Source organism: Puma concolor, chromosome A2 (assembly GCF_028749965.1).
Source record: "Puma concolor isolate L17-30 chromosome A2, mPumCon1.1.hap2, whole genome shotgun sequence".
NCBI classification, from domain to species: domain Eukaryota; kingdom Metazoa; phylum Chordata; class Mammalia; order Carnivora; family Felidae; genus Puma; species Puma concolor.
The window spans coordinates 109,270,696-109,284,829 of NC_141668.1; the positions used below are offsets into that span (position 1 = coordinate 109,270,696).

Below are 14,134 nucleotides of genomic sequence, written 5' to 3' on the forward strand. Positions count from 1 at the left end.
GCTCCTGGAAGAGGGCATGTGGGGGGGCTCTGCACCCCCTGCCAGACGGCGGGATGGGAGAGGGAGGCACACCCCAGCTGCGCCACCCACGCCTGCCTGCCGCGTGGGGCTCGGTCCCCTGATGGAGCAGGGGCTTTGGTGGGAAGCCAGTGGTTTTCCCCATGTCATCGTTGCGCACGTGGAAACAGAACTTGCAGTACATTTACTTGAAGGAGATTGATGCGCAGGCCTCCTCAGGTGTCCCTTGGTTGGGATGATGGACTTCGTCCAGCTGCCTGCTGCCCCCGGGTAGTCCTGTGTCGTGTTCTGGTCTGCACCCGGCTCCTGCTTTGGAGTGTGCTGGGCACCCATTGGGGTGCCAGGTGACTCCCTTCTCCTCGGTTCCAGGTCTCGGTGGCCCTGAGCAGCAGCTCCATCCGGGTGGCCGTGCTGGAGGAAGCTGGGGAGCACGTCCTCATGGAAGGGAAGTTCACCCACAAAGTCAATACTGAGAGCTCCCTCTGGAGCCTGGAGCCTGGGAAGTGCGTTCTGGTGAGTGTGGGCATCCATGCTGGGCTGCGGGAAGGAGTGGGGGCTGGGGGCAGTGGGGGGGTCCTGCGGTCTAGGGCGCCTCTCAGGGCGCCTTTGCTGGCCTCGGCCCTACAGGCCCCCACCACTTGGCACTCTGAAGTGGAGCCACGTTAACATGAGACCCACGGTGGTCCGTCCTCGGGCACACGTGGTGGCTGCACTCGGTGAGCATGGAGAGGCTCCTGGCAGGGTCATCCCTGCATGGCAGAGCTCGCTTGGATGTGACCCCTGGTCCCAGAGGCTTCCGCTTGCCAGGTCCTGGGTCATGTCGGAGGCAGAGTCAAGTAAGGCGAGGATTGAGAGGCAGGTTGGATTTCCGGGATGCTGCACCAGAGGACGCAGAGCACAGTCGGACCGCTCGTTGGACAGCGGGGGTCTCATTGAGCCACTCGGGGCTGCAGAGCCCCAGCAGGAGCTTCAGTGCCCTGTTTACTGGAACCTTCCATGGCTCCGCCCCCTCTTTAGGGTCTTGGCCTGGTCGGTGGGTGCTGCCCAGCGGGACCTCGTATGGCACGGGTGCCTCACCAGACAGGAAGATACCAGGTCTTTGGACAAAACCTGAGGGTTTTAAAGGCACGTTCTTCACGTGTGCCAGAAAGGAAGGAAAGAAGAAAGCAAAAAAATGTGTGTTTCGGTTTTATGAAGATCAGCATCTCCGCGGGATGGGTGCCAGTGGGCCAGCCTGTCTGTGGGGACCGTCAGGGCCGTGGGGTGGAGAGGGGTCTGTCAGTGCTGGGGTGCTGGAGTCCCTTGGCACATGGGGCCCCTCCACGTGACGAGGACAACGGGTCGCAGAGCATAGGCCCCTCCGCATGACAAGGACACCGGGTCGCAGAGCACAGGCCCCTCCGCATGACGACGACACCGGGTCGCAGAGCACAGGCAGGTCTGCTTGGCCCTTGTTCTGAACCTAGCTTTGCACGTCCTTGTCCTTGCGAGGCTTATCTCCGTGAGACCGCCTCCCTCTCGTCAACCTGGGGCTCAGCCCTTCTGGCCGTCAGGCTGTGCCTCCCATCCCCCCCCCCCCCCCCCCCCAAAGCCATCCCTGCACCCGGCCATGTGGGCGGCGGTGTCTCCAGCTCCTCTCATTTGCAAAATACCTTCACGATGACGGCCTTACTTCCCATGGTCGTGGGAGGCACAGTCAGGGTCTCTTTGCCCCTCGCCCCATGACAGCTGCTGGCAGCTCCAGTGGCACAGGTGGAGCTGTGAGGCCGGAGCCCGTGGACAAGGGGTGCAGTGGCTCCAGAGCAGTGTCCAGGGTGAGTCCTGGTGGTACCGTTGCTGTGCTCCCCAGAGGAGCATGGCTGGGAAGCCCTCACCATGCAGTCTGTCTGCCCTGACACTTCCTCTGGGATGCACGAAACCATGTCCGTACAAGGACAGGCTGGCCTCACATCCACTGTGACTGGTGTACCTGACATCACTGCTGTGGAAACATGCTGCTCATGACTCGGTAGTGCGTCTCGTAATGGCTTTGCTTGGCAGAGGTGACTTTGACGTCCTCGTGGCCATGTTGTCTCTGTTTTGTGCGCGTGTGCCTAAGTGGGGCTGTGGCCGGGCCGGAGTGCGATTCATCGTCCCGGCTGCCACTTGCAAGCACACAGGGGGCCGGGCTCTCAGAGTGGCCTGGTAACACGGTAAACTCTCTGGAAGCTTGCTTTCTGGACACGGACCCTGCACCTGGAAGTGGCTCACCCGAGCTGAAGCCTGCCTGTTCCCTCCCTGTCGGCCTTCCCGCTGCAGGACGCCCAGGACGGGGCCGGGAGAAGTGCCTGTGGCCGGTTGGAGGCCTTCCTGTGGTCGCCCTCGCCATCCCGGAGCTGGTGCACTTGTTGCTGCCAGGAACACAGCTTTGAGGAGTTTTCCCTGTGGACCTCCTGCCAGCAGGGTCCATGTGGAAACCCTGGATCCCCGGGTGCCGGACAGGTCCCTCCCCACTGTCTGCAGAGTGCTTGGCTGTCTGTGCTGGAGCCACGTGTGTGCGGGCCTCACCGCCTGCCTGTCTGTCCCCAAGCTCACTCTTCAGCCTGGCCATGGCATGGCTGATGTGTCCTGCCCATGGGATGCAGTCTTTCCCCCGTGTCTCCTCGCTCCCGACCACAGGCCGTAGTCTGGGTTTGATAGTTCATCTGTCGGTGATGTTTGGGGTCATGCATCTGAGATGATACCGTGGCTCAGCTGTTCTGACACGTGAAGGCCCTGCTTGTGTTTGCTGCTGGGAACAAGCCCGTGTTGCTCGGGCATCGGGGGCAGACGGCAGGGCTGGCGGGGCCCCTCCTCTGGTCAGCATTGCCTGGCGTTGGGAACCTCATCAGCCATGGGAGCTCGGTTCCTCATCCTCGAGATGAGGCCGAGAGCCGTGGTCGGTCACTCTCGACATGTGGGCCGCTAAGGAACATGGTCAAGGGCCCCTCTCCTGAGGGCTGCAGAGGGCCCCACATGTCCTGGTGTCCTCACCAGAGCCTGGAACCTGCACGTGCTACCTCACGGGAGACGAGAGGGAAGTGTGAGACAGAGGAGGATGCGCAAATCAGTAGTAACATGAAGACAGGCAGAGACTGGGGCCACAGCCCGTCCCTGGACCCCTCGGGAGGGGCCAGCTGGTCTCACCCGGAGAGGGCAAGTGTTCCCTGCTGCCCTGGGGCAGTGGCACAGGCCTCGGGTGTCAGTGTGTCCACGAGGGCCTCACAGAGCAGGTGGGCACCCCAGGACTGCCTTCACCTCAACAGAGTCCTTGGTCCGCGCCCCTGACCTCCTGACAGTCGAGGCCGCCTGCTTCCCAGCCGCCCCCCTCGCCCAAGTGGTTGCTTTCGGAGCAGGCAGGGGCGGCAGCTAAAACCGGATGACAGCTCTTGCCTCCCTCCCTCCCACACTCGAGAATGCCTCTCAGGCAAGAGACATGAAGTCAGCGCCTCCCCCGACCGTTCTGTCCCAGAACCGCCCGGCACACTGTCCTCGGTTCCCCTCCAGGTGGTGCTGGTGGCTTGGTGCCCAGGGCCGGGGGCCGGGGCCAGGGGGAGGGTCTGGGGGTGGAGGGTTGAGATGCACCCCAGGCGGGGGTGGTCCATCAGCTGACCCTCTAGCCATTCAGGTTGGCTCAGCAGGTGCAGGGTGTTCTGGGGCCCATGTCTGCTCGGGGGACACGGGGGTGAGCATGTGTACATGCTGTGCCTCCGCGTGCTTGGATGACTGACTTAGGTCCTTAAGTTCAGTTCTCAGAAGCAGAGTTGCAGGCTGACTGTGGTCCTTGGCCGTTTGCCAGGGGCTCCCCCCCTGCGCTGTTTCTGTGGTGACCTGGGTCCCTGTGCGTCCTGACTGCTGGTCCCCCTGCACTCCTTTCTCTCTCTCTCTCCCTCTGCTGGTGGGGATGTGGGTTTCTCAGGAAGGGCCTTCCCGTTGCTGTTTCCTCGCTGGTGGCCACCAGTGTCACAGAGAGCGTATCCTTCTTCCTCCCAAATGCAGGTTAAATAACGTTAGCATTTTGGCGTATGCCGGAAGCCTGAAAACCAGTCGCCAGAATGAAATGCAGGCCCTTGGCTTTCAGCACTCTCATCTCCCGGGGTCCTGGGAGTTTCTTGGGACAGTCAGCACCTTGGCACCACCACAGGTGTCCCTGAGCCCCAGCAGGGAGTGGGGGCGGGGGGCCAGGGCAGTAGGGATGTGCTGACAGGACCGGTGGGCCGTGCTCCCAGGGGACCCAGATACTGTCCCTCTATCCCGCAGAGACCCTGCTCAGCACCACCTGGCTGCCCTGTGCTTTCAGCACGTGGGTCCTCCCACCTCCCCCACACCTGCACCACACACTGTGGCCCTGTCCTGTTTGGCCCACGTGGTGCTTTGATTTGTAAGCTTAAAAAACTTGTGGACAACATGGAACACCAGGAGATTACCCATCATGGCACCGCCTCCAGCAGGTTCTAGATGTGGATCCCGTCCCTCATGGTGCGCCTCCGGCAGGTTCTGGAAGGTTCTGGATGCAGATCCCCATCCCCTCACAGAAGCGCCTGCAGAGGGCAACTTCCTGTCATCTGTCCTGGGCTTGATGCGCCTCCGCGGAGCCCCTGTCCACAGCTTTCATGGTTGCCTCCCCAGCCTGCACTGTCCAGAGGGCACCTCAGCAGGCACTTGGCCGCCTGCTTGGACACAGCTCTGCCATGGAGGGGGGTGGGGGAGGCAGAGGTGGTGACTCACCCGCACAGGTTGTGGGCGTTATGAGCTTGTTCATGTGGAGCTTGAAGTTTCTGTGAGGACATTTCAGGAAGCTGGTTCTGGGTCTGGGACCCAGTCTGTACAGGATCCTGGAGGGAGGCCAGGTAAGGGGGGGCATGTTACCAGATGGCAGTGAGCTCGCCGGCCTGTCAAGCCAGGAGACTGAACACCAGCGTAGTTGGGGACGGGAGTGAGTGGGGGCCTTTGAAACACTGGGCGTCCAGGAGGAAGCTGTCGTGGAGGAGGAGGCCCCTGCCACCAGTGTGGGGAAGATGGGGTCAAGGAGGAATGCACAGAGCATGTGGCTGCATGACGTCTGTGCCTAAACGGGGGACATGCTAGGAGGGCACAGCGTCACCTTTGCTGTGTCCTGTTGGGGATGCTTCTCTGAGTTTAATCAGGAGGAAACACCAGACAAACCCCAAATGAAGAATGGTCTTTAGGAGAGGCCGCGGAATGTTCCAGTTGAGTGGGGACAGGACCCCAGCGCACATCCCGTGCTGGAGGGAAGGTGAGCTGCGGTTCTAGTAGAGGAAGGAGGTCCTCATGGAAATATCAGGGGTCAAGGGTCAAGGTGGTTCAGAAAAAAATCCTGGAGTTTGCTGTGTGTTACGCATGTCCTTAAACAGGGTTCGTGTGCAGACTCGTGATGATAAAGCATGTTGCTGGGAGGTCCGGGGAAAAGCGCACGGATGTGTTTGGAATTATTGCAAGTAAAATGTTCAAAAAACCATGATGGCAGAGAAACTTGAGAACAGGTGCTTGCACCCTTGGTCGTCAAGGACTCGTGACCCGGAGCTGCTGGCTGTGTGGCTGTGTGTTTGTCGGGGCTCAGGACGTACCCCCAGACTCCACAAACCTGATTTTTAGGAAAGTAACAATGTTACAGTGAAAAATCAAAACCCCACGTTGAGCCATCAGGCTCCTTTAGACCCAGGGCCTCAAGCTCTGTCCCAAGGGCGTCTCCTCAGCGCCGTCTTGTTTTGGCCACTGCAGTGTGGATGTACCTCGAGGACACCATGCTGAGTGCAAGAGGCGGGGCACTGAAGGACACGTGACGTGTTTCAGGGCCGGGAGGAGGGGCTGCTTGCGGGAACAGGGCTCCTTTTGAGGTGGTGACCCCGTTGCGGAACCGGATACAGGTGGAGGCTGTACAACACTGTGTATGCACTGACACAGACTCGTTGTCTTTAGTTTTTTGAAGTTTATTTATTTTGAGAGAGAGAGAGAGAATGAGTGGGGGAGGGACAGAGAGAGGGAGAGAGAGAATCCCAAGCAGGTGGCACACTACCAGTGCAGAGCCCAGCGTGGGGCTCCACCCGGTGACCCTGGGATCATGGCCTGAGCTGAAATCAAGAGTTGGACACTCAGCCAATGGCCACCCAGGCGCCTCCTGTGAGCTTCACCTCAAGAAGAATTTTTTTAAAAGTGGTATTGGGATTGTTTTGGTTTTTGTTGGGTTTGCAAAGGGCCTGGGAGTGTTTGCTGTGTGGACCCAAGATGCGCGGGCAGTGCAGCCCACTGTGTTCTTTGTGTGCAGCATCAGCCCATCCTATCCCCAGGCTGCACGGGGCCTGGTCATGCGTGCACACCTGCCCAGACACCCTGCATGTGGTTCGTGGTTCGGGTGAGAAGGGCTAGCGGTGGAGCCTGGGGCAGGGCAGGGCTGGCTCCTGGAGTGGCGGCCTCCAGGGTGTCTGCAGAGACCCCAGCCAGGGTGACAGCGGAGGGAACACAGAATGAGCCTAGAGGGCCTGTGTTTCCCGAGATAGATCAGCACCTTGGGCATCTCTCCAGGAACGATGAAGATGGAGTACGCTTCCACTCGGGAGGTTTTCGTTGCTTTGGAAGGAACACAGATTTGCACCTCAGTGAAGATTCTCAGTGTTGGGGCCTTGGCCAGGTCGGGTCCCCAGGCCCAAACTGAGGAGCAGAGTCCGTAAGAAGCCAGCTGAACGGAGCATCTGGAAACAAAATCCACCCCACACGCAGACCACGGCATTGGCGGGGAGAAGTCCTTCCTCTGCTGGGCTGGCAGGCGGGGGCACTCAGAGCCCCACGCCCCCTGGGACAGTCGGTGCGGAAGAGGGGAGGCTTATTTCTGTTGTGCTGACATTGATGCCACGCTGTCACCGTGCTGTGATCCTCTCACTTGTGGCCCGCCCTGTATCAGTGCCCACAGCCCGAATCCATCTCAGGGACCTCGCAAATGTCCCTGGTGGGGACCAGGTCTGGGTTTGTGGTGTCATGATCGCTCTCCAGCCAGTAACCCTCTTCCCAGGGTGCTGCCCCGACGTGGACCTGCTCTGGCTGCTGGCTGGTCACATCTGCTCTCCCACCTGGCCCTTTGGGTCATGACGGGTTTCAGGCCATTGGATGGTAAATGGACAGTGTGAGGGAGAGTGGGCCGCCCACTTGTCAGTTCTTGGCCACCAGTCCCCAGGAGGCGTGCAGTCTGGGCCCTCCCCGTATGCAGTCCCGACACTGGCATGTGCCGGGTGAGCCGGCAGGGCCGGGCCGAAGGATGTGGATAGAGGCTCCTGTTTGGGGTCCAGTGTATCCCTGGTGGTGCAGGGAGGCTGTGAGGGGGGCTGGGTGGGGTCCTGGGCTTCAGAGAGGATGTGGGGGGTGGGGCAAGGCCTGATCCCCCGGGCCCCTGACTGGTGCCCCGTCCCCCACACTGAGCCCCCTGCTGCCCGCCATGTGCTCCCTGACTGGTGCCCCCACACACACTGAGCCCCGTCCCCCCCACAGTGTGTCCCCTGACCGGTGCCCCACACACACACTGAGCCCCACCCCCCCATGTGCCCCCTGACCGATGCCCCCCCCCCACACACACGCACTGAGCCCGGCCCCCCCACATGTCCCCTGACCGGTGCCCCCACACACACTGAGCCCCGTCCCCCCCATGTGCCCCCTGACCGGTGCCCCCCCCCACACTGAGCCCGGCCCCCCCACGTGTCCCCTGACCGGTGCCCCATACACACTGAGCCCCGTTCCCCCCCCCATGTGCCCCCTGACCGGTGCCCCACACACATATGCACTGAGCTCTGCACCCCCCTGCCCCCCCTGCCCCATGTGCCCCAGGTGAGCCTGAACAAGGTGGGTGAGTACTGGTGGAGCGCAGTCCTGGAGGGTGAGGAGCACATCGACATCGACAAGATCAATAAGGAGCGTTCCATGGCCACGGTGGACGAGGAGGAGCACGCGGTGCTGGATAGGCTCACCTTTGACTACCACCAGAAGCTGCAGGGCAAGCCGCAGAGCCATGAGCTGGTAAGGGGGCATGTAGGGGAGGGGCTGTGCTGGGCAGGGAAGATCCGGTGGGGGCTGGTGGCGTGGCGGGGCTGTTCCTGCCGTGGCATAGCCGGTTGTCTGCTGGGTCCTCGCAGGCCGCTCTAGCCCGGTCGCCTGGTCTCTGTCTGGCATGGGGCGCGTGTTCCACACCTGGACAGAGCCCAGGTGGTGGGGCCACGACGGGCAGGTCCACACAGATGCGGTAACTCCACATGTGACCCTAGCTCTCTCCCTCCCACAGGGCTCATGGGAGTCTGACCAGGGGCCCCGCGAGGCCTCCTTCCAAGTCCCTTTGGAACAAATGTCAGAGGCCTGAGATGTCCGGGGGGCCGGCGGGAGGGGCCCCTTGTCCACAGAGGCCCACGCTGGGGGCAGAGAAGAGGGTGGGGTGGATGCATTCATTCATTCCCAAGAGCAGAAGAAAGGGTCACCTTTCTCAGGTTACTGTTTGCTCCCCTTGTTGGGAACCAGGACCCCAGTGTTTAAGGGGGCTGGACGGGTGAGGGGGTGTTGCTGGGCACCACAGCCACCCACATCCTAGGGTTTGTTTTCTTTTTCCACGTGCGTCACACACAGGAGCCCCCCAGTGGCGTTGAGATTCGGAGGTGTCCTCTGCGTCCTGGGGCGTTCACTGTGGTCCTGCCGATGTCGGGGGTCCACTGCTGGTGTGTCCCTTCTGCCTGCCCTGTCTTTATCCCCTCCTCCCCGTGCAGCCGGCTTTCCTGCGAGGGTCACTCGGAGCGCTGACTGCTGCATCCCGAGTGGGCTCCTGCCCCCAGTCTCCAAATCTTCTCTCAGCCGGGCTCCCTGATCACCAGGGCTCACAGGGCAGGAGGGGAGGCTCTCAGTACCTCTTGGGCCGAGTCTTTGGCTGTGACCATGGAGTTTGCGGGCAGGGGACTTGTCTTTGTGCGAGTTTAGCAGCCGGGCTGGTTTAGTCACGTGACGGTCGCCTGTGGCTGGCGGATGAAAGCTGAGTGGACGTGGACCCCGAGGGAGGGTCTAGGGTCGCTGCCCGGGAGGGGGCCGGGTGCTCAGGCCCGAGGGGGAGCAGGAGACCCTTGCTGACAGGCCCAAGGCCAGGCAGCCGACGGGGAAGTGTCTGAAGAGCTTTGAAGATGCTGCCGGCTCGTGGGATGAGCTCTGTGCCTGGAGTCGGAGGGGAGTCCAGACGGATTTGTGTGCTGGACAGCATGCTGGCCCCGGGGCACGAGCGATGCTTTCTGGGCACCTTCAGCAGGCACGAGGGAGCCAGGGGCCACACGTGCCCCTCTCCCGGGTGAGACCCTAGTGAATGAGTGGCACAGGCTCTGCTGTCTGGGACGCGCCCGGGCTTGGTGGGGATTCGGGGAGGAGTATGTGCAAACGAGGGCCATCCCTGCACGCGGCCATGGGGGAAGCACGGTGTGGGGGGTGGGTTTGGGCCACAAGGAGAGTGCGAGGGCCGCAGGCAGGCTGTGCTGGGAGCAGGGGAGGCTCAGAGGTGCTGAAGCCGCGCACAGCTGTGGACAGCTCAACTGGTGGCCTCTGGAGGAAAGCTGGTCCCTGGGAGAAGGGCGATGTGTGGGGCCAGAGATGCAGCAGGGCTGACTGGTGGCTCCCCGTGAGGGCCTGGGGCAGGGCTGGTGTGGGGAGTGGGCTCAGGGCCTACCCCGGAGACGCAGGGCCCATGCAAGTCATGTCCAGCGTGGAGAGAGTGTGACTGAGGAGAGGGCTTGAAAGGGGGTGGCAGGAGGGAGTTGGAGCTAAAGCAGTGGGTGGGGGTCCCGTCGTACCCACTCTGTGTCGGCTGGGGCTGGTGTCCAGGTCCCTGGTGCGAGTCTGATGTGCTCGCCCCTGCTCCGCTGGGTTTAGCGACGGGGAAGAGTGGTCCCAGTCAGGACAGTCCCTCAGCCTCATTGGACACCAGGGTTTCTCCCCCTGCCCTGTGTGTGGGGCGTGTGCGTGAGGGCCTGCGGTCGCCCAGGCAGGTCCTCCCGTGGAGGAGGCCGAGTGAGCACTGCTCTGGGCTGTGCGGCTAACCTCTGTGTCTGTTTTCTGTTTGTAGAAAGTCCATGAGATGCTGAAGAAGGGGTGGGATGCAGAAGGCTCTCCCTTCCGAGGCCAGCGGTTTGACCCAGCCATGTTCAACATCTCCCCGGGGGCCGTGCAGTTTTAGCGCCCTGGCGCCCTCCCGCAGGGGCTCACCATCTGGTTGGCCCCTGCCAGCCTTTCTCTCAAGGGTGAACCTGTGGCTCCCAGCCCCGCATCTCCAGACTGTTCCGGAGCAGTGTGGGGTGAGCGGGCCACTGGCCCCCCCCCCCCCCCGCTCTCTTCTCGCTGCTGTGCGCGCTCTGCTTGCTTTCCCCGTGGGGGGGCGGGGGGGGAGGTGCTGGGCCAGCACCCCCAGGTGCAGGGGGCACGGGGTCCGAGCCTTGACCTGACTCTGGGCACGCACGTGTGGTCTCGCTTGGCCTTTGTGTGTGTCCGCTGCCTGCTCAGACCCGTCGAGGAGCAGAGTAGGGTCTTGGTCGCCGCTTGGGGACGTGGGCCACAGGCGCAGCAGGAACTGTCCTCTGATGTCCTCCTGTGGACCCGGTCCTTGTAAGAGAGCCGACTGGGCGTCCTCGGGAGATCACAGAGACCACGATGCGCGGCCCCTCCTCTTCCACTGAGCCCAGGGCCACTGCCACCTCTGCTCTGCCAGCCCCGTGGCCGTCGCCGTGGGCCACCCTCGTGGGCTCTGCCCTTGGGGCTGGGGAGAAGGACTCCTTCTGGGGGTGGTCCTTCAGGAGACCCCTCCTTTCACCTGAGTAGCTGGGAGCTGGCATGTCAACAGTCGTGTGGGGACAGGTTTCTGGCTCAGGGTGGCCAGAAGTGGGTGGGGAACCCCTGAGTCTCCTGATCGACCAGGCATCAGGTGGCTCTGGTGCCATCGAGGGCATCGCCAAGCTGCTGAGACCCCTCTTCAGGCCCCCTGGATTTGCACGCCTGTGTGTTGACGTGCGCGTGTGAAAACTGTTGGTGAGGGTGTGCTACTTGGGAGATGGGGGGGCCGTGGACTCTGTGGTCACGTGTCTTCCTTTGCCCGACTTTGTTTTCAGTGTTGCGTTTCTGCCCACCCTGCCTGCCGTGACCATGTCCCACCCGCGTCTGGGAGCGGCCGGTGGGGCCAAGGCACCTGTCCATGTGGCTGCTGCTGGGCCACCCTTGCCCTTCCATTGGGCGTCCTCTGCCCCTCGCTGCTGGCCTGGGCCCTGGAGCCCGTGCAGCCTGCGTGTTTTCTCTCTTTAGACACGGCAGCCGCAGACCGGCTACTGAGCTCCGTCAGCGGAGGTCCGAGGAACCGCGGGGTGCCTGCCTGCGAAGTCCCCCTTCTCCAGTGTCTGTTTGCAATAAATCTGTATTTAAGCACTTCAGGGTCCCTGTGTGTCATTTGAGACGTTGTCTGTGTGTGTGTGGAGGTTTCTGGGACTCCAGCCACAAGGTCCTTGGCTCATGTCCACTGCAAACCACCGAGAACGCCTCGGTGTCTTGTGAGCCAGGCTGGTCTCTGACCTGTGGTTTTCGGAAATCTGATGAGTTTTGGATCAAGAGAAAAGGATTGTAGCTGCAGGGCCCCCATCTGTCTGCGGCAGGTTCTGGAAACCCAGGGTGAGCAGAGATCCCAAACTGTGGCCAGTGGACCCTCACGCCCACGTTCCTGTGCACTCTGTCGCGGGGGGGACCGCACTCAGTGGGCAGGGCTGGCGCTGTTTCCTGGTTTGCGATTTTTGAACCAATGGAGGGGGCACATGACCCCATTACGCACAGATGCCCAGGGCCAGAGATAACCCGCCAGGGAGGAGTGGCCCCATCTTTCACATTTGCCCCAAGGTGTGTGGGAGGGGGAACAGGGTCTGCGATCTGTGTGGAAATGCGTCCATGGGGCCGTAGCTCTTGCACAAGGACATGTGTGCCCAGAAACGTCTGCCCCACGGGCAGGCCCAGCTGCTGCCTGTGAGTCCCCTAGACAGCAGGTTGGCGCTCATGTGGACATGGTGGGGACGCCACGGTCCTGTGTTGACACTGTCACGGCTTCGGGGGGTGGAGGTGTGGGGAGTTAACCTCTGTCACTTCAGGCTCTGCTCCCCAAGCGCCCAGCCGCACCAGCCTGGCAGTGTTCTTACCTGGCGGGGTTCTTTACGGTCGGCCTGCCCACGCAGGTCTGCCAGAGTGCGGCACCTCCTGGACGGGGTCAGGGGACAGGACCAGGTGCGCGGACACTGCAGCCCATGCCAGGAGAGTCTGGGCTCCCGGGACTCAGTGTTGTTCGTGTCGAGGGGAGGGGGTCACACAGTGGGATGGGGGCACACCCCTGCTGTGGACAGCAAGCCTGGCAGCCTGACGTGGCTGTCCTGGGTAACTGGTGTCCTGCCAGGCAGACCTGAGACCTCCATCCTGGAGAAGGAGCCCAGGCCTGGCCTTCTGCTTCCCAGGCTTGTTTACCAAAGCCGGATGGGCTCTTTTCGGTCCACACAGTGTGGGAGGCCTGCAGAGGTGACACCCCTGAGGCTGGAGCTAGTGCCCGCTCCTGCCCCATGCCCTGCAGGGCCCACCGGCCTCTGCTGTACACGTGGCACTGGCCTGGCAGTGGCCAGGCACTCTGCAGGTGGGGGTTAGGCCCCCGGCGTCATTTGCCGACAGAACCCCCACAGCCCAGACGTTCCAAGAGGGGCCCCTGAGATGTGGCCGACCACTTCCTAATCTGGGTCTGGGCCAGCTGCTCTCCTGGGGCTCCTCCTTAAGGAGGGGTTCCAGTGTAGGTGTAGAGATGGTGGGGCCAGAGGCCAGGGGGAGCCCACCCGTTGGGCAGAGTAGTAAGGAAGCTGGCCAGGTCAGGACCATCCTGTGGCCTGGGGTGTGGCCCCCGGTGGGCCATAGTGGGGAAGTGCAGAGCCATCCAGGGTGTGCTGTCCTCAGAGGGGTTGATAGCAGCCACAGGGGGGCCTGGGGACAGGAGACCTTAGACCGGGGCTCAAGATGCTAGCAGAGGCACTGAGGGAGGAGGAGGCAGGGACTTGGAAGGAGAGAACGGTCCTTGGCCACGAGGTTTTCCCTTACCCAGACAGGTGACCTCTCCCCATTTAAACCGACACTTTGGGCCCACGTGGTGAGGGAGGGAGTGGGCAGGGGGGCGTATTGCCCACCCTGTCTCTACTTCCGGTGGGGAAGGGGGCAGGGCCCGCCCCTGCCTTCTGGAGTGCCAGCATCCTCAGGGACACCTGGCAGGGTCAGGACTGCCCCGCAGGCCAGGTGCGTCCCTGTCCTGGTCTCTGGATGGGTCAGGTGTGTCCACCCCCTCAGTTAAGGGGAGGCAGGCCGTGTTTCTGGAGCACCGGGCACACTAGAGGTCACAAAGTGCATCCTGGGACTCGGCAGGGATTGTCATTGCCCCTGATAGTCACAGGACAGTGTGCACTCTGTGTTTACAGTTGAGTACGCAGCCCTGTAACCAGAGCCCTGGGTTACCTGGGCTCGTGATCCAAATAAAGCACAAAGATCTGGGGTGAACGCGACTGAGGATGGATTCTGCAGGCCAGAAGAGCCCCCAGTGCACCCCAGGGCTGGGACAAGGGGTGGTGAGGTCTGCTCACCTGCCGGGAAGGTGCAGGTCAGGGCCCAGGTGCAGGATGGCAGTCCTCCAAAGCTCCCTACTGACCCCTGTGGGGGCGTTGTGGCCCCTGCAGAGGTGGGTGCACCTGAGGGTCTCCCCAACCTCACCCCAGGCCAGAGGGTACCACGGAAGTGTGGAGAGGGCCCCTTGCTCCTCAGTTTCCGCAAGAGAACCCTGTCAGTGCCTGTGGCCCCTCTGGGGGTCCCACAAAGAGGGCTCAGCACTGGGGGACGACTGTCTGCTGCCCCCTTGCCTCCAAGAGCCGGACCTCCCACCCACCCTGGACCCTCCAGACTCCTGCCCCCTTGGGAGCTGGACCACGCCCCGGACCATCTTCCTTGGACCCTTGACCCCACCTTCCTCAACTGTACCCTTGTGACACCAGAGAGTCTGACAGCCACCACCAGCACCCTGTCCTTC

The 14,134-nt window shown here is 62.3% G+C and overlaps 1 protein-coding gene across 2 annotated transcripts in view; it reads left to right on the top strand.

Annotated features, from left to right (window-relative positions):
• Positions 1-11,472, top strand: part of NUDCD3 (NudC domain containing 3) — a 62,243-nt gene extending 50,771 nt beyond the window's left edge. The window contains exons 4-7 of one of the 2 annotated variants that reach the window (XM_086697182.1): positions 388-531; positions 7,870-8,058; positions 10,127-10,355; positions 11,353-11,472. In XM_086697182.1, the coding sequence (XP_086553308.1) occupies positions 388-531; positions 7,870-8,058; positions 10,127-10,237 (444 nt within the window). In that variant the 3' untranslated portion in view covers positions 10,238-10,355; positions 11,353-11,472. The remainder of the gene's footprint in view (positions 1-387; positions 532-7,869; positions 8,059-10,126; positions 10,356-11,352) is intronic. The other variant, XM_086697183.1, reaches the window with a different exon arrangement.
• The last annotated feature ends 2,662 nt before the right edge of the window (positions 11,473-14,134 follow it).